Source organism: Triticum aestivum, chromosome 7D (assembly GCF_018294505.1).
Source record: "Triticum aestivum cultivar Chinese Spring chromosome 7D, IWGSC CS RefSeq v2.1, whole genome shotgun sequence".
Lineage (NCBI taxonomy): Eukaryota > Viridiplantae > Streptophyta > Magnoliopsida > Poales > Poaceae > Triticum > Triticum aestivum.
Genome location: NC_057814.1, coordinates 36904601 through 36924168, shown reverse-complemented (window position 1 = coordinate 36924168; position 19568 = coordinate 36904601). Strand labels below are relative to the sequence as shown.

Genomic DNA, 19568 nt, shown 5'->3' with positions numbered 1-19568 from the left:
AGGAAGCAGAGGAGGTAAGCCCGCGCGGGGGTTATGTGAAAATAGTTGTAGCGTTGTTCTAGAAAACGTGCTATAGCTAAGGTAGCTATAGCGCGCTTCCGCCAACAGTGTTACTGCTGTATGAAGCAGCTATTGCGGGCTTGTGGGACAGCGCTACTGCTACATAACGTAGCTATAGCGCTTTTATTCAACCAGCGTTGCTGCTATTGTTTTCATTTCTTCTTTTCCTTTTCTTTTTTGCTTATTTTTTCCCTTATCTTTTCCATTTTGTTTCTTCTGTTTTCTTTTTCTTTTTCGCTTTCTTTCTTTTCTTTTCTTTTCTTTTCTTTTCCTTTTCTTTTTTTTCTTTCTTTCTTTTCTTTTCTTGTCCTTTTTTCGAGAGCCGGAACGAAGTGAAGGCGGTACAGTGTATATAACTAAGGCGATTTATATTGCATCATTTGACCCATAACGGTTAAGTGTGCATACAAAATAGGAACATATATATTACATCATTTGACCCATAAATGGTTAAGTGTGCACACAAAATAGGAACGTATATATTACATCATTTGGTCGATAACGGTTTCTCAGCGTCGACGTTTTCGTTTTTGAGTGAGCTTCTTTCCCTTCTTGTTCGTTGACGAATAATTGAGCCCCTCATTGTGACTTTTCCTTTTCCATGAAGTACGATCTTTCTTGGGTAATGTAGTATTGATTCTTCTTTTGACGTATACTTCATCGTCATTGTCATCTTCCCTCATCGGGTTGCCATACTGGTCATAGTCTTCCTCGTTGGCGACTCCATCCATTCCAATGATGTTTCTTTTGCCTCTCCTAGCGACAACACGGTTGGGATTGCTCAGGTTGGTTATGAAGAAGCATTGTGTCATGTGCTTAGCGTGTACCCATGGCCCGTTTTTTGCGATGGCGCTCACGGTAGCGCTCTAGGCGTCGGGTCTAGTCATGGTAGTGAAATACCGGTTTTCTCTTTCGACATTCTTAGCCCATCTGACAAGGAACATCGTGGCACTGCGCAGTCCAGAGTAGTCTATCTCCCAGATCTCCTCGACCCTTCCGTAAAATCTCTCAGTTGTGCCGTTGTCGCTGCCGGTCATGCATTCCATCGTCACCTCTGAGTTCTGAAAATCACTGTTCATATCTTTGGCCTCCGTGTAGAACGTGTATCCGTTGATATCGTATGCCTGATAGGTCATGAAGTTGGGCGAGGGGCCATGTGCTAAGGCATATATGAGCAATCCGTCCTTAGAGTCCTCTTTCGGGAGATTAGCGAGAATATGCTCTTTGAACCAATGCAGGAAAGTGGAGTTGTGCTCTCTAGTAACTTCGGTGTCCGTCCTGCATTCCCCTGGTCATGATACTTCTTTGCGATGGTTTCTTTGTGCAGTGTCACGAAAGGATCTACCTGGTCTATGTGTTGTAGCACTACTAAGTTTGCTCTGTCAAAGTCGTTGCGTCGATCTGAGTAGGCCACATGCAGTTCCCTGCGACCGTTGGAGTGACCTTTTCCTTCAAGCCTTCCAACATGCTTCTTAACGGGCAAACCAACACCAGGCGGCAGGTCTCTGCCATATAGAAAATTCTCACAGAAAAAGATGCACTCTTGTGTCAGATAGCCCTAGACAATGCTTCCATTCGGATGGGACATGTTACGAACGAATCCTTTAATGATCCCATTCATCCTCTTGAACGGCATCATGTTGTCCAGGAATGACGGCCCCAGGCCTATTATGTCATCCACAATATGGACACACAGGTGCACCATGACATCAAAGAACGCTAGCGGGAAGTACATCTCAAACTCATTTAGTATCACAACGATCTCTTCCTATAGCCTTCGGAGCTGTTCACACTGATCGACTTTTGAGAGATGAAGTCGAAGAAGTTGTAGAAACTAATAAGCGTGTCACAGGCGTGCTTGTCCATTATTCCGCTAAGGGCAACGAGTAGTATCTGCGTCATCATCACATGACAGCCATGGGACTTCATCCCGTTGAACCTTTTCTTCTTCGTGTCTAGAAATCTTCTTATCTTCCCACAGTAACCGAAACTAACTTTGATTCCGGTAAGGCACTTGAAGAATTGATCGATCTCAGCTGGACTTACGGTGAAGCAAGAAGGGGGGCACTAATCATATTCCTTTACTTTTTTGCCCTTCTCCTGCGCATCTGTCTCCGTCTCTGTCTCCTCTGACTCTTTACGGGGGGCATGTGCAGATCTGCCCTGATCTCCAAATCTTGGAAGTCTTTTCTTGTCTTCGGCCCATCCTTGGTCTTGTCCGGCATGTTCATCAGTGTCGCAAGCAAGCTCTCAAGGACATTCTTATAGATATGCATTTGATCAAGGAAATGAGGCGTGCTGAGTTTTTGCCAGTACTCCAAGTCTCAGAAAACAGACATCGTCTTCCATTCATTCAGTAGCGGCTCTGGCACCTTTTTCATCATCTTTCCCGGTGCGGGCACTGTTCCCAGTTTTTCAACAACTCATCAATTTCAGCAGCGCTCCGCTTATGTGGAGGTCCTCGATGCTCAGCCTCACCATTGAATAGATCTCCACGGTTTCTCCACGGGTCGTCCTTCTCGAGCCATCTTTGATGCCCCATGTACACAATTTTCCAAGACCCGCCATCTTTCGTTGACGTCAGCTGCTGAGACGTTGTATCATCCATGCACCACCTGCATCCGCAATATCCATGGCACACCTGGCCCGCGACATATTCGTAACCGAGATAGTCGTGCACCATCGTGATCAGTGCGGCTCTCATATAGAAATACTCGCCTTTGGTGGCGTCCCATGTCTTGGTCGGTGTTTTCCATAACATGTCTAACTCCTCCTGAAGTAGCCCCAGATATAGATTAATATTAGTTCCCTGTTGTTTCGGCCCTTGAATCAGCATGCTCACATGTATGTACTTCGATTTCATGCACAACCAGGGGGATGTTGTACATCCATACAAACACAGGCCATGTGCTATGGTTGGTATTCTGCTTGCCAAACGGATTCATGCCATCGGTACATGCGCCAAGCACGATGTTCCTTGCATCACATGTGAAGTAGCGATATTCTCCGTTGAACGCTCTCCACTGGCTTCCATCCATGAGGTGTCTCAGCTTCAGATCATCTCCATCGTCGGGATTTTTCCTCTCCGCGTGCCAACGCATGAGCTTTGCTTCCTTGGGATCTACAAAATAACGTTGCAGACGGGGAGTGATCGGTAAGTACCATACAACTTTCAGGGGAGATTTCTTCCCGGCCTTCTTGTATCAAGAAGCATTGCACACCGGACAGCTGGTTTTTTCCGCGTGCTCCTTCTGATAAATTATGCAATCGTTGATGCATGCACGGTATCTAACGTGTGTCAGATCAAGAGGGCACACGATCTTCTTGGCCTCATCCACACTAGGAGGACATAGATTCCCCGCGGGAAGAACATCCTTTAGGTACTTGAGAATCTCATCGAGGCTAGTGTTGGTCCATTTGTTTTTAGCCTTCGTCTTCAGAAGTTCGAGCGTGAAACTCAAGCAGGTCACCTCGGGATCGCAACCATCATACAATGGAGTGTTTGAGTCTACCACCAGTTGCTGCAGCTTGGCCTCCTCTCTAGAAGCAGCTCTGTAAGTACTCGTCTCCTTGCGAAGCAGTTCTTGAACATGAGGGTCCCGCACGATTGAACTTAGTACCGACGAGTCTGCGGCGTGGAGTCCATGTTTTCTCCGCTGCCATGTCCGGCCCCTTCTCTGCCGCCATGTCCGGCCCCTTCCCGCCGCCATGTCCGGCCCTTTCACCGCCGCCATTATCGTTCATCTCTTCGTCTTGCCCCGTGTTGTCATTGCCTGCCCCATCGGTGTCCTCCTCATCATCATCCTCGGCTTCAATTATCCACCGAGTATAGACATCCATGAAGCCAGTCATGAGCAGGTGCATCATCACATGACCATCCTCATAGGGGTCGAGCCAAACTCGTCCTTTGCATCTTCGACACGGACATAAAATCTCTGCCCGGTTATTTTCTTTCATGTCCTGCACCGCGGACCGCAACCACCTTTCCACCATCGTTCCACTGACCATCATGAATGCCTGCACGGTAATAATAAACAAATGGATTATAAAAATGCATGCATGCATCAAAGTCATACAAAAATTCGGCATGACCTTCCATAAAAATAGGACATATAGAGTTTGCCCGAAATTCGCCGAAACGGAAATAAATCGACATTTCGGCAAAGTATAGGCAACTCACAAGCACAATTCAGCGGCAACTCATGCCACACACACAATTTCCATCATATCGCCCGATTATGTCTTATCACACACATACACATTTCCATTCTTGCAAAAGCACAAATTTTTAATCACCTATCTCGAGATCGAGCACGCTATGATGATGTCGATCGGTGTTGCCACACACCTATGGAATGATCAAAAGTGGACAAAGCATAATTACTTCTTGACAAGGCTAGATCTAGTTAGGGAGGTACATATGTCACTTCACTAAATGCTAGATCTACCTAGCTAGTTTGGGAAGGAGATAAGTTTAACTAGTGTAGGGGGAAGGAAAAAGAGAAAGGAGATTCATTAATGGAGGTGGTGTAGTTAGTTAGGATCAATAAAGAGAGAGAATGAGAGGTAGAAGGAGAGTAATGGGGGACAAGTAGTGAGGAAGAAGCACAGTGAGGGAGAGAGGATGTGGGAGCTAGGGGAAAGTGAAGGAAGAGAGGATGGGGCACGGGAAGGGGGGAGGAAAAAGGTGGTAGCTACGGATTAGCAGTAGCGCTGGGTGTAAAACGCGTTGCTGCTAAGAAGATAGCAGTAGCGCGCCCCTGGGAGAGGCGCTAGTGCTAAGTGGGGCCCGCCATGTGGCCAGGTTCAAACTTAGCAGTAGCGCCCTGCACAAAAAAACGTGCTACTACTATTAAAGTAGCAGTAGCGCGGTTATACGACGTGCGCTACTGCTAAACCTAGCGTGGCGGGAACGGTGGGGCAATTTTAGTAGTTGTGTTGTTTTATCACGCCGTGCTACTGCTAAGTCTATAGCAGTAGCGCCTTGTTATGACATGCACGACGGCTAATTAGCAGTAGCACCTCTTTTCATCCAGCGCTATTGTTAAGATTCTGTGTATAAGGTTTTTTCTAGTAGTGTAATGATGGCAAATATAAATAGAAGTACATATGTCGTAAGTACATATCATATACTCATAATAAGATGATGTAATTGAAAGGAAAAAGTAAGAAATTGTACATGCAAGCAATCAAATAACTATAGTAATGGCCGGCAGCAGCTCAGGAATAATGAGGATCGACCTTGCCTTTATACAGAAACATGCTTAGAGCAAGATCCCGCAAATCACCGTTCTGCAAAACCAGTTTACGGTTCCTCCCAAAACGGATTTGCGGTACCACGAGGGCTAGCACTGAACAGACACCGCAAATTTCTACCGTAAAAACGAATATTCCATCTGCCGGTGCTTTTTCTCTCTCTTTTTTTCATTGTCGTCTTCTTCCCCAACGTCTCGATGGCCTTCGGGGGTGAGGCGAGGAAGGGCGGGGGATGTCGGCCGATCAGTCGACGATAGTGGGGAAGGCCAGAATCAGGAGCTGGCAGTGGCGGTTGACGCAAAACTTCCCTCTCGCCAACGGTTTTCTGGCATAGGGGGAGCTAAAAAATTTGCCTCAAAAACTACATATCTTCAGGACGAGGTTTTTCTTAAGGGGAGCTGTATAAATTTTTACAGGACCAACCGTTTTGTGGGATCAAGAATGGCGTTTTCTTTCACCCAAAACCGTAAAATAACGGTTATTTTACAGGATTTGGGCCTTTTACGAATCTACTAGAGATGCTCTTAGGTGCATTGCAAAGTAGATTTTCTAAATTGTACTCCCTCTAAGGCATTTTAGATCACTTGCAGGGAGTACCTTTTGTCAAACAGTGAGAATGACCATCCTTGATTGTACAAAAACATGCTAGGTTCGTTTGCAATATTTTTGACTACCACTACCAGACTATCTTCTCTGTACATGTGAATTTTCACGTGCACGGTTACTAGTAGTTCAAAAAACACCAGCTGAGAGAAGTGTGCCAGACTATGCCAGATGGGTGCATCCATGAGCATGTAGTTTTTCCTAATTAATTGTTCTGCTATTTGCAATTTCCATCATTATCAATTAAAATGAACATTTTCTTATGTTGTAATCATTTCTTGAAATTTGCCAACAATCCTGGCATAACAAATTGTGTATGAAAATTTTACAAACTTAAACACATTTTCCAAAATTGGTAACAAAGTCGCAACAATTGATGAAAATTTTGAACAAAAATTTCAGTCCATATACTTTCTAAAACAATTATCAACTTTTTGGAGCACAAACATTTTGAAAATTTGTGAACAAAAAATTCAAGAAAGGGATTATTCTGAATCAAATTCTAGATTTAAAAAAAATTGTAAACAATATTTTAAAATAAGAACATTTTCTGGTAGTCCAAAGATTTTTTTCAAGTTTTTGAAAGGTTTCAAGAATTATAATAAAGTTCAAAAAGGAGGAAAATGAATTAACGCGAAAAGAAGAAAAACGAAAAAATAGAAAAATAAATAAATGCTTATGCCCTAGAAGATAAAAAATGTTTTCAATTTTTTTTATAAAGTTCAAAAATGTTTTCAAATTTTAAAAAAATGTTTGTGTTTTCAAATAATGCTCGCAAATTTGTAATATTGTTTGCATTTTTAAAAAAATATTCTGAAATTTTAAAAATTGTTCAAGTTTCCAAGAAAATGTTCGCAAATTTGAAAAATTGTTCGCACTTTCGAGAAATGTTCACAATTCTGAAAAAATGTTCATAAATTTGAAAAAATGTTCGTGTTTCTAAAAGAAGTTCAAATTTTGAAAATCATTTTGGATTTTAAAAAATGTTCATGTTTTGAAAAAAATTGAAAATTGAAAAAATACATTAGCTACAATACCCCCTCGGTCGGTTTGCTACAGTGTCCTGCCCGATCGTACAGTGCTGGTTTGGTCTGCTACAGTAAATCAATTCTTGTTGATAAGAAACTGTGCTATGTACTCCCTCCGTTCCTAAATAATTGTCTTTCTAGGCATTTCAAATGAATATCACATACGGATGTATGTAGACATATTTTAGAGTGTAGATTCACTCATTTTACTCCGTATGTAGTCACTTGTTGAAATGCCTAAAAAGACAAGTATTTAGGAACGGAGGGAGTATATATCACTAAGTCTGGTTGGTTCTAGTGGCTATCAACGTGCTCACAACCTCCCAGGTCCTGGGTTCAATATCTTGTAGGCTCATAGGGATTACTTGTCGCTGCTTTAGTATATTTCTGTATTAAAGTTGTACTAAACCAGCGGCAAGTAATATGGATAAGAGGAGTAAAGGAAGGGGTGAAACTGAAATTTGCTCTACTATTTGCTATGGCTAGATTTACTTGTGTTATTGCCACTTCGTTTGGAGTCTATCCCATCTCATGTCACATTGAACACTATATAATCCAAACATCTCAAAGATACAAGTTTCCAATGTTTGAGTAATTTTGAGAAGACACTATATAATCCATTCAGCAACCGGGATGAATGGTACTGGTCACAAAATTTCCACGCTGTGGATGAACTCAACTTCAGCAACCGTTGCAGATTCTTGAGATGGTTCGCTTTCTTCCACCATTTCCCCGGTTATATCCTCGAGTGACATCCCTTTGGATTCCGGCAAGGCAAGAGTGAACATGACTCCAACCAGGTTGCACCCTGCCAGAAGAAGGAGAGAGCTCCGGATGCTTGTATGAGAATACTGGAACCAGAGAACACCGATGATGGCACCACACTTACCCCCGGCAGCCGATATGCCGTTGCACGTCGACCGCAGCCGCGTCGGGAATATTTCGGTGGGCAAGATGAAGGTGGTGGAGTTGGGGCCGAAGTTTGCGAAGAAGAGGATCAATGCATACATGATGGCGAAGCCTGCGTGCATGCTGGGTTTGGACCAGAACTTGTAGGGCGCGGCGAGCCCGATCATGAAGATGGTCATCATGGTGAACCCCATGAGCTGGATCTTGATGCGGCCGATGCGGTCAACGAAGAGGACAGTGAGGAAGTACCCTGGCAGGGAACCGCCGACCACAATGATGGCCTGCGTGCGGGCTATCTTGTATGTCTGCTCGAGAGGGCTCATCTCGGCCGCGTCTCCAAACCAGCCGATGCCGCTGAAGATGTCCTTCATGAAGAAGTTGAGGGAGTAGAAGACGACGTCGAGGACGAACCAGCACACGGTGGTTCCGAGGAGCTGGCGGCCATGCTTGTGAAGGAACTCCATGGAGAAGAGGCCAAACTCGTCCTGCTTAACGACGGCCTCCGCGTCAATGTCCGACACGAAGTCGATGTCGAGGACCGCAGCCATGTCAGACGCCGCTAGCTTGAGGTTCTTGGCGATGAGCGCGGTGTAGCGCGCTGTCTCGGGCATCTTCATGCGCCAGTAGTAGGTGAGCAGGGCAGGAATGGCGCCGAGCATGAGTACTATGCGCCACACGTAGTCTGCTTGCCCGAGCTGGTCAGTCTCGTATGCGGCCATGTTCTTGAATCTCACAGAGAGCACCAGAACAACAGCCCCAGCAGCCAGGTTCCCAAAACCCTTTATGCAGTGCAAGCATAATAAGATAAGAATTAAAATATTATCTTTGACTGAGTTAATTAGACGAGAGAAAAGAGAAGCGGGCTGTAGATTAAGAATGAGATACGGCATAGGCTCCAAAAAATATTGTGATAGTTTTACTTACACACCTGCATAGCGAAGACTGCGGCTATGAAGGCACCGCGAGTCCTCTTGTTGGCATACTCAGACATGATGGTGGCCGAAAGCGGGTAGTCGCCGCCGATGCCGAAGCCGAGCCAGAAGCGGAAGAAGCACAACGTGGCCACGACGCACTCGGGCTTGTTGTGGAAGGAGAGGCCGGACGCGAGCGAGCACACCACCATGAGCTTGAGAGTGACGCCGTAGATCCGCTTCCGGCCCATCCTATCGCCGAGCCAGCCAAAGAAGAGCTGCCCCAGGACCGTGCCGCAGAGCGCCACGCCGCTGACGGCGCCGGCAACGTTACCGGGGAGCCTGCCGTCCGCCGAGTGGTAGTAGATGCGGCCCAGGAGGTCGGTGATGAGGGAGACCGAGAACAGGTCGTAGGCGTCCGTGAAGAAACCCATGCCGGCGATGACGATGGTGGTGAAGTGGTATAGCTGCGTCCCGGCAACGTCGAGGGCCTCCAGCACCTTGATCTGCTTGCGAGCCCGCCGCGTCTCGCATTTCACCGACGTCACCGCGTCCAGCACGCGGTACAGCATGGCGCTCCCGGCGCCATGGAGGTGGCGGAAGAGGGAGCTGCACGCGTGCCTCCTCGCAGGCCAGGTCGTGAACATTGTAGCGGTAGTCTCTGGGTAAAAATTTCCCCTGGAAAACCAACTGCTTCATGTTTGCCATATATAGAACGTACTCCCTCTGTAAACTAATATAAGAGCGTTTAGATCACTAGTGATCTAAACACTCTTACATTAGTTTACGGAGGGAGTAGTGATTTTTGCCCTGTACTATACAGCTGGACGAATGTCCCGTGGAATATGATTACGAGGGCGCCCCCAGCCGCATCACATCCACCTTACATTCTCCGAAGAACACATAAATTGATAACTTTAGTGACGAAGTCGTTTAGCCCTACGCTTTTGCTAAAAAAGGAAGACGGCAACAGAATGAAGACGACGACAACAGTTGTTCCGTATTGAGACAAAAGGACGGAAACAACAAGATCAGGGTATCTGATTAATCATTCTTGATAAAGGTTGTTTTTTTTCTCAAGGGTACAAACACAATGAGTATGGACCTGGTCTTTTCATAACTAGGATGCACACAACCAATACTAATGGGTGCGCACACACACACACACACAAAATGACGCCAGCAAAGAGCTAAGTCATACAAGACCGAAACTCTACCTAGGTGGAGGAAAGTGAAAAGAAAAAATATAAGAAGCGATCAAAACAGTTATCAACGAACTACAGCAACGGCCATCCACACTAACCATCTCCTCAGATCACAAAGACATTGAGAAATGTTCTCCAACAGAACGCCTCACAGCAAGGAAATGGCAGTCAAGAGCGCCGATGTCTCCGGATCTGAGCACGAAAGATCGAATCCTGGGTTTTCACCCTGAAGATAAGGTCGAGCAAATCCTAGCAGTGCTTTCAACAATGTAACCCGCCATTGATAGGTATAACCAATTAGGTTCAAACCTTGGGTTTTCACTCGAGCTCGAGGCCGAGTACTCGAGAAGCACCACCAAATCAAAGTCATAATGTTGTCACCACCATTTTCCATGATCCCAACAGCTACATGTATTGCTCAGTCTTGACGTGAGATGCCACACCAGTGAAGACCATATGCACAAGCATACAGTCAAGCCGCAACAAGTATTGATGGCCACCGAAGGCTCGGAACGACGAAGATCTCACCAACGCACATACGAGGAAAATTCGCAAGGGAGGAAGGTCACTGGCACCGCCAAAATCCCAATTGGGGACACTATAGAGTGTCACAACGTCCTCATGCTCCGACTTCCTCTTCTGTCAAACAGAATTGGTCAGCAAAACATACTCACCGTTGCTATTGGATATGAAGGTCCAAGACCCTTCGGCCTGGAGCGACAACTGCCTTGAAGTGCAGGACTATGGTGCCATCCACACATCTGAGTGGAGGGCCGACTCATTGGGATGCAGAAGGTCGCCGCTACCATCCGCATACCTGCAGATGGGATTGTGGCCACTAACACCTCATCACCAGAGATTGCCTGCCCCGACCGGAAACATCATCGCCACTGCTGCACAACCATACCCTCTAGCTCAAGTCTTTGCATGTAGATCGCCTACCCGACTGGAAACATCACCGCCACCGCTGCACAACCATACCCTGGAGCTCAAGTCGTTGCTTGTAGAGGTTAAGGGGAAGAGATCTCCTCGTTTCCGCCTTCATTGGCTAGTGTCAGGACTTAGCCTAGCCACTGGTCTCTAGCAGTGGTGAGAGGAAGGGGGGCGGAGTGGTAGGAGGTGGCTCTCAAGGTAGTCAGAATCATGATTCTGGATCGGATTGGAGCTTTGATGGTAGGATCCATTCTTGGTATTCATTTATATTGCTTAAGTGTATTCTTCCTGTTATGATAGTGTAGTTTCCTGTTACATTATACATTTCCCTCTATGCTAACTACAGATAAACTAATTAATACTCCTCGCATCTCAAAGTATGAGCATATATTGTTTCATATGGATAAACCTTTATCCAACACCTATCCTACAATGGGGTCATGTCAGCTCCTTAGAGATAATAAATGAGATGTTTGACAAGTTGGATGAGAGAGAATGAAGAAGGCACTTTTTCTATTGTGCCAACATGCCTTTATTTCACCCCACATTTTCTATTAGATTTTCCCTTTCTATAGGCATACATGCACAAGTTATTAGAGATAACGCTAAGAAATAAGGGATAATCTATTTATACAACATGTTTTTACTATCATGTATGAACATGTAGAATGCGAAGGAAAGAGTCACCACTGAAACAGCTTGTTCGCCGAGTGCCAGGAGGACTCGGTGAAGGCCGATATCATCTTGACAAAGGGTTTGCCGAGTGTTACACTCGACATACCCCCTTTCGGCAAAGCAGTCTTCACCGAATTCCTTATATCGGGTAGTCAAAAACTCTTCTCTATCATTGCACATGCCCTTGTATTTGCAGGACAGAAGGCGGGTGTAATTATCATTTTCTAAAATAAGATTTATTGGTTTTTAATGAGGCAGCATAACCAATATAGATGATAGTCGAACACACTGCCTTTGTTTGGATAACCAAGATGCACCCAGCCACAAATCAACATCATCAACAAAGTTGGTTGGGTTATGTGGAAATCCAACCGCTAAAGCGCCCTCTATGGCTACTAGGCAAGTATGCCTATAGAAAGGGTAGTCAGAATCATGATTCTGGATCGGATGTGAGCTCTGATGTGTTCAAAAAAATAAAATACAAAAATTGTGCGCTCTGACTTTTGAGGCGACCGACTTAGTTTCGAAGATTTCAGATTTCAAGCATGAGCACGTGAGGAGGCATAGCATCTCAAGATTTGACTTGTAAGGCCTCGACTTAGTCTCCTGCATTCCGTAGTTACTAATATGAAGCATGGACGCGTAGGTCTGCCGTCAGCCTGATCACACGCACAGGCTACTCTCTATCTCTCCAGTTCATCCATGGGTTGTTTCCCGCTGCCTGCGCGTACAAGTCTCCAGCTGCAGTTGCATTACCTATTGAAGCATATATATATATATATATATATCCTCACCCCGAGGCACCGGCCTCGACTGCTCCGGAGAATCTTATGAGTTGCCGACTTGATCTGTTCTATACTTGTATTCCAAGAGTATCTTGATTAAATCTTGCTTGATACTTGTCGTCGTTAATAAGACAGTTCGGCTACTTACATTGCTGGTCCGGCAATCTAGGTCAACGCTCGCCATTAACCCAGCATGCTGTGCTGACTATAACCATACTACTATATAAGGATATCCTTGAGGCCCTCGATCACAACGGCCAGCGGCAGCAGCATACGTTGTCTTTCCATCGATTAGCTTGGACCAGTTGGCAGCAGCAATGACGGTGCGTGTTAGTGTGCTCAGGGTGGGCATCCTCTGCCTGCTAGCAATGTCGGCGTCGGCATCGGCGCAATACCGGTCGTCCCCAAGCTCCCCGGATTCGTATCCATCCCCGGGCTCATACCCGTCTCCGGGCTCCCCGGACGGCAACGAGGGGGAGGGGGAGGCCGTCCCTCCCAGGAACGTCACCTGCAAGGACACCGACGGGAAGAGGCCGGGGTGCACGAGCACCTGCCCCGACCGCTGCCCCCAGCAGTGCATCGTCCTCTGCCCCGACTGCAAGACATTCTGCCGTACGTACTCTTTCATTATAATTTTTTAAATTCTCTTTAATTTTGAATATGTTGATTGGGTGTTGGGTTTGCGATGAAATAGTACTCCCTCCGTTCCAAAATAGATTACCCAACTTTGTACTAACTTTAATACACAGTTAGTACAAAGTTGAATTATCTATTTTGGAACGGAGGGAGGGAGTATAATATAATGCATGTTCTGGTGAAAATAGACGACGAGGTAAAGCCGGCGAAGCCCGTGCCTCCACCGGCCATGTTCGTGTTCGGAGACGGGGCGTTGGACGTCGGCAACAATGCATACTTGCCCAAGGTCGAAACGGAGGAGGGGTACCCCCCTCAAGTCTCCCAATCTAGCAGCGGCAGGTTCAGCAACGGAGCCAACTTGGCTGACACTGTCGGTAAGTGCGTGCCAAACCCATGATACATCCTTTTTTTAGAAAAGGAGGATATCCCTAGCCTCTGCATTAACAGATCATACGGCTACTCATCGATCATCCATGATGGATCGGCTGGTTGGTTTTATCGTGTCCAGCAACATCTATCGGCTTCCAGCAGAGCCCTCCAGCTTACATGTCGTTGAACGGTGGGCTCAACATGTGGGGTGCCAACTACGCCTCAGCGGGTTCTGGCATCAAAATCTCCACTGTAAGTCAACCCATTGCACTTTGCAATTACCAACATTTGAATGAGAGGTGAAACAAAAGATGCATGCAGAACGGAGAACGGTCCATCTCGTTGCCGAAGCAGCTTGAGCACTTCAAGGCGACGAGGTCCCAGATGGAGGCCAAGCTGGGTGGCGACGCCAAAGTGCGCGAGCTCCTCTCCAAGTCCTTCTTCCTCCTTGGCACCGGTGGCCAGGACCTCGATCCAAGATGGAACGTCGAGTCCGGATATCCACGATCACAGACCGAGCTCCAGGAGCTCATCACCCTTTACGGGGAAGCCATCTCGTCCCTCTATGACATGGGCGCCAGGAAGATGGCCATCGTCAATGTTGGACTCATTGGCTGCAAGCCGCAGCCCTACAATTACAACTATGTCTGCGACAAGAGCCTAAACGAAAACGCCACCGCGTTTGACGCTGCCCTCAAGCCCGTCATGGCCAGCCTCTCGTCCAAGAAACAGGGGCTCTCCTACTCCATCGGCGACTTCTACGGCTTCACCACGGCTGTCTTCGCCCACCCAGCAAATTATGGTACAAAGCACATAAAAATACTCTTTTTTGTTGAAAATTAACCAAGCACCGATGCTCTATTTACCATAAAGCACATGTGTGTCCAATGCTCATTTAATTGTGGTTTGTTTCATTGTATAATTGTTTTGTTGTATGGCATGCAGGGCTAGTGAATACCAAGGACTCGTGCAGCCAGTGGGGCTACCCAGACTGGACGTACTGCTACAACCCAGACGGTTACTGGTTCTGGGACCCGGAGTTCATGACGGATAGGGCCGCCAAGCTGACAGCCGCTGCGTTCTACTATGGCCCACCCCAGTTTACATTTCCAGTTACCTTTAAGGCTCTGTTGGAGAAAAAATAATCTCTTCTTGTGGTATTTTAGTAGTACGTATTTGTTTCCACTCCAATTGTGCAATTGGAGCAACTGGAATACGCAATAAGTATGCCATGGAGAATAAAATAGGTCATTATGACCTTTCTAGTACCTATGATACTAATAAAGGTTACTCCTATTGAGAGCGACGATGTAGCGGACGAGCACGCCTGCTCCCGCTACACATACCAATGGAACGAGGACGCGTCGGCCCGTGCATTGAATGTGATCGTATGGAGCAGGTGGGGGTACTTAGCGTCGAACAGTGGCATATGTGACTCCGCCGTTTGACATGACGATGCCGCACACGGTGCATATGTTTCTCTAGTGCAGGATACACATGGAAAAATATATGTACACACACGAACTAGTGTATGCATGCATTAACCGATTTCTTGATTGGATTTGTATGTGGTGCTGGTGCACGAAAACAATTGCCTACGTAGTAACATGCATGCCTCAAAGACTAGGTAGTGCATGTAGTTCCCTGGCTGATGGATTCGGCAGCAAGAATACATACTGTAGTGCTACGTATATCCCGACTATACGCGGCGGCCACGACGACTGGCACGTCTCAATACATACCCGAATACCCTGCGTCCGCCGGTATACATACTCGAATACCCGCGCAAAACATTGGATTGCCCGCACAAATCATGCATTCAACTCCAGGCCAATATAATGTACAGCCGACCAGGTATATATGTGACATGGCTAGATACGTTTTGTTTCTTTTTGTTTTGACGGCAAAAGGAATTTTTTTACGTCCGTCTGCACGCACCTTCCAAATGGCGGTAACTCCGACCGGCATATGCATTAAATAACCTGGCGTATGCGCCTTGAAATACGGCGTCCGTCCCATATCCCCGAACAGCTCGACGTCTCACGATACCGCGAGCAGGCGAGCTCGTCCACACCGATGAATTTCCGACTCCTATTGATCTTCTTTGTACCATTGTCTACGTCCAAAATTAGCTTTGTGCCCTGTGCTTCTTGCAACAGACCAAGAAAGTTATCTTGATGATCACAAACGCATGGTTCACCGCAGTATAGATGTTTCAAACCACGGGAGCAAAGATTGAACATGACTAGCAGCATTTTCACGTGAGTCATCACATGGAAAGCTCCAATGAGCTCTATATATATTTTCCAGCCAAAATACTTTTTCCATATGTCAAAAAATCTGAAAAAATGTTTGATGTAGACATATACGTTTAGTATACATGTATAAATTTTCATGAACATATATATTCATATGTGATGTACACAAAAAAGACAAATACACGGATTGAAGTAGGCTTTTTCTTTGTTGTATTTGTGTCAGATATTTGTCTTTTTTTGTGTAGCATGCAAATAATCAAATTGGTGGATGAAAATTTATACATACTTGAAGAATATGTATTCGCAAAAAAAAAAAGAATATGCATATGTATATCTAGAAAAAAAAATTGGCATTTTTTGAAACTTTTAAACATATTTTGATTATTTTTTTGTTTTGCAAAACGAGCTCCATGGAGCACGTCCTTTGCAACGCCACACTCGCTAATATCGCCCTTCTATGAGATAATAACGAGAATAACGGTAAGGTAAACTAAACTAGGAACACAAAAACAAACCGAAGCCATAAATCTAGAAACAGGAAATTGGCACAAATACTAAGTGAGACGATGAGTAATAAAAAGTTTTAGGCCAACAACTATTTTAATAACATTATATACTATGTAAAGCAAGTTAGAGGGCGAAGCTAAAACTAGACCGAACCAGTCGAGTAGGTTCTTTGATTTTTAAAGAAAGTCGATCTTTCCAAGTTGCTTAACAGTCGGTTTATGACACATCAAGGACCGAATTTCGTAGAACCAAAAGCTTGACTCAGTTCTTGGCTTAAATTAGCATAACGTCAGTAGATAACATCACAATTGGCAATAAAATTTTGAGATTTGTTTGCCAACAATTCCTTTTTTTCATCTATTTTTCACAAGCAATAGAAGCAAAAGAATAGTAGTGCAATCATATGAACTTTTCTCAAGAGACAAAAATAATAATAACAATATTAGTAATGATACTCCTTTGGATTGCAGAATTTGAAAACATAGGAATATGAAAAATGTACATTGAGATTCCATGCACTATAAATTTGAACCCGATTTCAAAACATAGGAATTTTGTGACAAGTGCCTATGGATGGTGCATAAGAAATAAACACATGAATATTAGAGGACCGAGGAGAGATAGTATAGAGAGAAAATGTAAGTATATTGGAATTCTAAAAGTACAAATAAAATGAGCTTTAATGTCGAGTTTCACATAGAATCGGGGCATATGAATGGATTTCGTAGGAATTTAGTAGTCACATCCCATAATCCAAAGGGTTTTCATGAAAAAAAATCCTTAGGATTCAAATCCTCCAGTATGTTATAAACTTCCCACAACCAAAGAGGTCCTATAAGTTCTTTTGGTTAATACGAGCCCCTAGGGTAAGAATTGAATTTCAAAACTAAATTTTGTTCTCCAAAAAATAATTACCAGCAGCTAGCAATATTTTTTTATATTTTAATCTCCGTTATTTCAGTTCACGGCCCGATCTACTGTCGATTAATGTATAGGCCCATCGATGGTTGTGGGGTGAGAAGCTCAAATTGGCTTAGAAACCAATCTGTCTACCATCTTCTAGTTTTATGAGGTGGTTTATCCTTGGTATGGTGGAATGTGATGTTGATCTTTGTTCCATCACTAACTCGTACCAATGATCCCAATTTTATTTTTCTTGCAACTGTATAGGACTCACTGGCTTTTTCAGAACCGGGTAATGAAAATTGGAAGTGCATCTAATCCTCTTGATGGATTTTTGTAATTATATCAACATATCTCAAAGAATTAAAACATTAATTAGCTTATCTCAAGTTCCAACTAGTTGCAACAAAGGGATTGAAAGGTGAAGCCCACAAAATTGCATGAAGACAAGTGTTGCCAAGCCAAGGACTTAGATTTTACATTTTAGTGATTTAAGATCACATTTGCAAGTGTATCATGCTAGCATGTTGAAGCGCTAAGCGGGCGCTTCAGAGTGGCTAGCCGAAGAGTGAATACTTTGGCACGGGCAGACGAACTGGGAGGAAAGAAATTGACATCTTTTGAGACCGGTTGAATGTAGAAACTTATTGAACATCTGATGCTTTTTGGTTGTGATTGTATATATTTGTATCTATTTATACATATGCTAAATTTCTATTCAATTACATATGCATGTCAAACAAAGGAGATCGGACCTGGGGCGAACATTTGATGCACTGGTTTGGATGACTGACTCCTCTAGTGATGTCCACGAACACGTCCATCCAAGCGTGCCCGTTGATTTTGTGTGTGTCTGATTTCATGCATCCCATTGGAGTTGCCCTAAAGGAGTAAGGGCATCTCTGACACCGACCCCAAACCTCTTGCCAGCGTCCGGACGCCGCATGCCATCCATCGGTGTCCCACATTTGTCGGCGGACCAGTTCGGGTGTCTGTTTTCCCACAAACCGAAAGAAAACAAGGGGGCGTTGCGAGAGTTCAGACACCAGCCACATAGGACTCTGACACCCCCGGCCCACTCAAAAATGAGGCGGAGCCTGTGCATTTGGAGTTGGCCGCACTATTTTTGCAGCAAAACCCCCTTTCTCAACCCTTTCCCCTACCATTCCGCTGCCTTCCACCCCAATTCCCACCACTTTTCACCCCCGCCGCATGGGCACGTACAAAAAGCTGCCGGAGATGGCTGTGGTGGAGGATCCGACAAAGGCGACCGCCCATAAGGTCAACTCGATGACATGACAAGTCCGCCGCCTCGAACAGAAGGCAAAGGAGGCGACGGTGCACAAAAAGTAGGGCGGCGACCGTGGTGGTGGACGTGCAGGGGTGAGCATGGTGCATGAGGCGGGCGTCGACGTCCATGCAGACGTCGTCCTAGCTGGATCAATACAAGCCTCCCTACTTCTATGCTGCCTAGCAGCTCGGCATGCAGTCCTCGACATCCGCCGTGGGGCGTGTGCCTTATTGTGTCGACGTCAATGCGGCGCCCCTCCTTTTCTCCGAGTCTACGTCATGGCAACTTGTCTGGTTGTGGACGCCGGGAGTGGAGCAACATCCATGTGATCCGTCACCATGCATTTGAATTGGGCAATGATAAGCGCCGGCGCGCCGGCCTAAATTTGGGCCGTTGCTGCACGTACGTCCCATACAACTATTTGTAACCGTATGATAAAAATATTGGCTCCAGAAAAGTCAAACATCGGATAGAAAAATGGGGAAAAAGGTGCTGCACACATGCCAGACTGCACACGCGTTGGCCGGCTGCCCGCACTAGCCCTCGGCTTTCCGTGCTTGCCGGCCACACGGGCCACCACGGGCGCCACCCCCGCTCGCCTCGGCTGCCTCCGCTCGTCATGGCTACAGCTCCAATATAGGCAGGTTCCAGCGTGTGGCCACCATGCTTGCAACATCCCGGCGTCCTCGTCTCCGGCTTGCCGTCATCGATCTGCACTGCCATGTCCAGCAAAAAAATCTAAAGAAACTAAAACCTCCTGTACTTATGCGCCCCAAAAAAAACCTCCGGTACTTGATTGAAGCGAACAGATTTGCGGGTTCCAGCAAAACATAATGGTGGTTCCAACAAAAATCTAAAGCAGCATAAACCTCGAGTACTTGGTTGAAGCACAATGATTTGGCGGTTCCAGCAAAACTTACTGGTGATTCCAGCAAAACATAATGGTGGTTACAACAAAAATCTAAAACAAATTAAACCTCGAGTACTTAGTTGACGCAAAATGATTTGGCAGTTCCAGCAGAACTTATTGGTGGTTCCATCAAAACTCTGAAAGCACCAAAAACCTTTGGTAAAATGGTTGAAGCAAAAACATTTACAGGTTCTAGCAAAAGATGAATGATGGTTCTAGCAAAAAAATCTAAAGCAACAAAAACTTTCGGTAATTGGTTGAAGCAAAAAGATTTGCCGGTTCCAACAAAATTGAATAATAGTTCCAGCAAAAAATCTAAAGCAACAAAA

The 19568-nt window shown here is 45.4% G+C and overlaps 2 protein-coding genes across 2 annotated transcripts; one reads left to right on the top strand and one right to left on the bottom strand.

Moving 5' to 3' along the window:
- Positions 1-7594: 7594 nt before the first annotated feature.
- Positions 7595-9414, bottom strand: LOC123164069 (putative inorganic phosphate transporter 1-13). The gene is made up of 2 exons (XM_044581480.1): positions 8785-9414; positions 7595-8635 (listed from the first exon to the last, which is right to left on the bottom strand). Exons 1-2 carry the CDS (start codon positions 9412-9414, stop codon positions 7595-7597), a joined length of 1671 nt encoding a protein of 556 aa, XP_044437415.1.
- Positions 9415-12637: 3223 nt separating this feature from the next.
- On the top strand, positions 12638-14718 carry LOC123163903 (GDSL esterase/lipase At1g29660-like). The gene is made up of 5 exons (XM_044581311.1): positions 12638-12977; positions 13190-13375; positions 13510-13622; positions 13692-14172; positions 14316-14718. The coding sequence occupies exons 1-5, from the start codon at positions 12683-12685 to the stop codon at positions 14513-14515; spliced, it is 1275 nt and encodes a 424-aa protein (XP_044437246.1). The 5' UTR covers positions 12638-12682; the 3' UTR covers positions 14516-14718.
- Positions 14719-19568: the final 4850 nt, after the last annotated feature.

Excerpts from the sequence above, each read along its gene's own strand:
- LOC123164069 (XM_044581480.1), bottom strand. The coding sequence starts at position 9,414 with ATGTTCACGACCTGGCCTGCGAGGAGGCACGCGTGCAGCTCCCTCTTC. Across the intron at positions 8,636-8,784 it reads CCGCAGTCTTCGCTATGCAG|GGTTTTGGGAACCTGGCTGC; the intron begins GTGTGTAAGTAA and ends CACTGCATAAAG.
- LOC123163903 (XM_044581311.1), top strand. The coding sequence starts at position 12,683 with ATGACGGTGCGTGTTAGTGTGCTCAGGGTGGGCATCCTCTGCCTGCTA. Across the intron at positions 13,376-13,509 it reads CAACTTGGCTGACACTGTCG|CAACATCTATCGGCTTCCAG; the intron begins GTAAGTGCGTGC and ends TATCGTGTCCAG. Across the intron at positions 14,173-14,315 it reads CGCCCACCCAGCAAATTATG|GGCTAGTGAATACCAAGGAC; the intron begins GTACAAAGCACA and ends TATGGCATGCAG.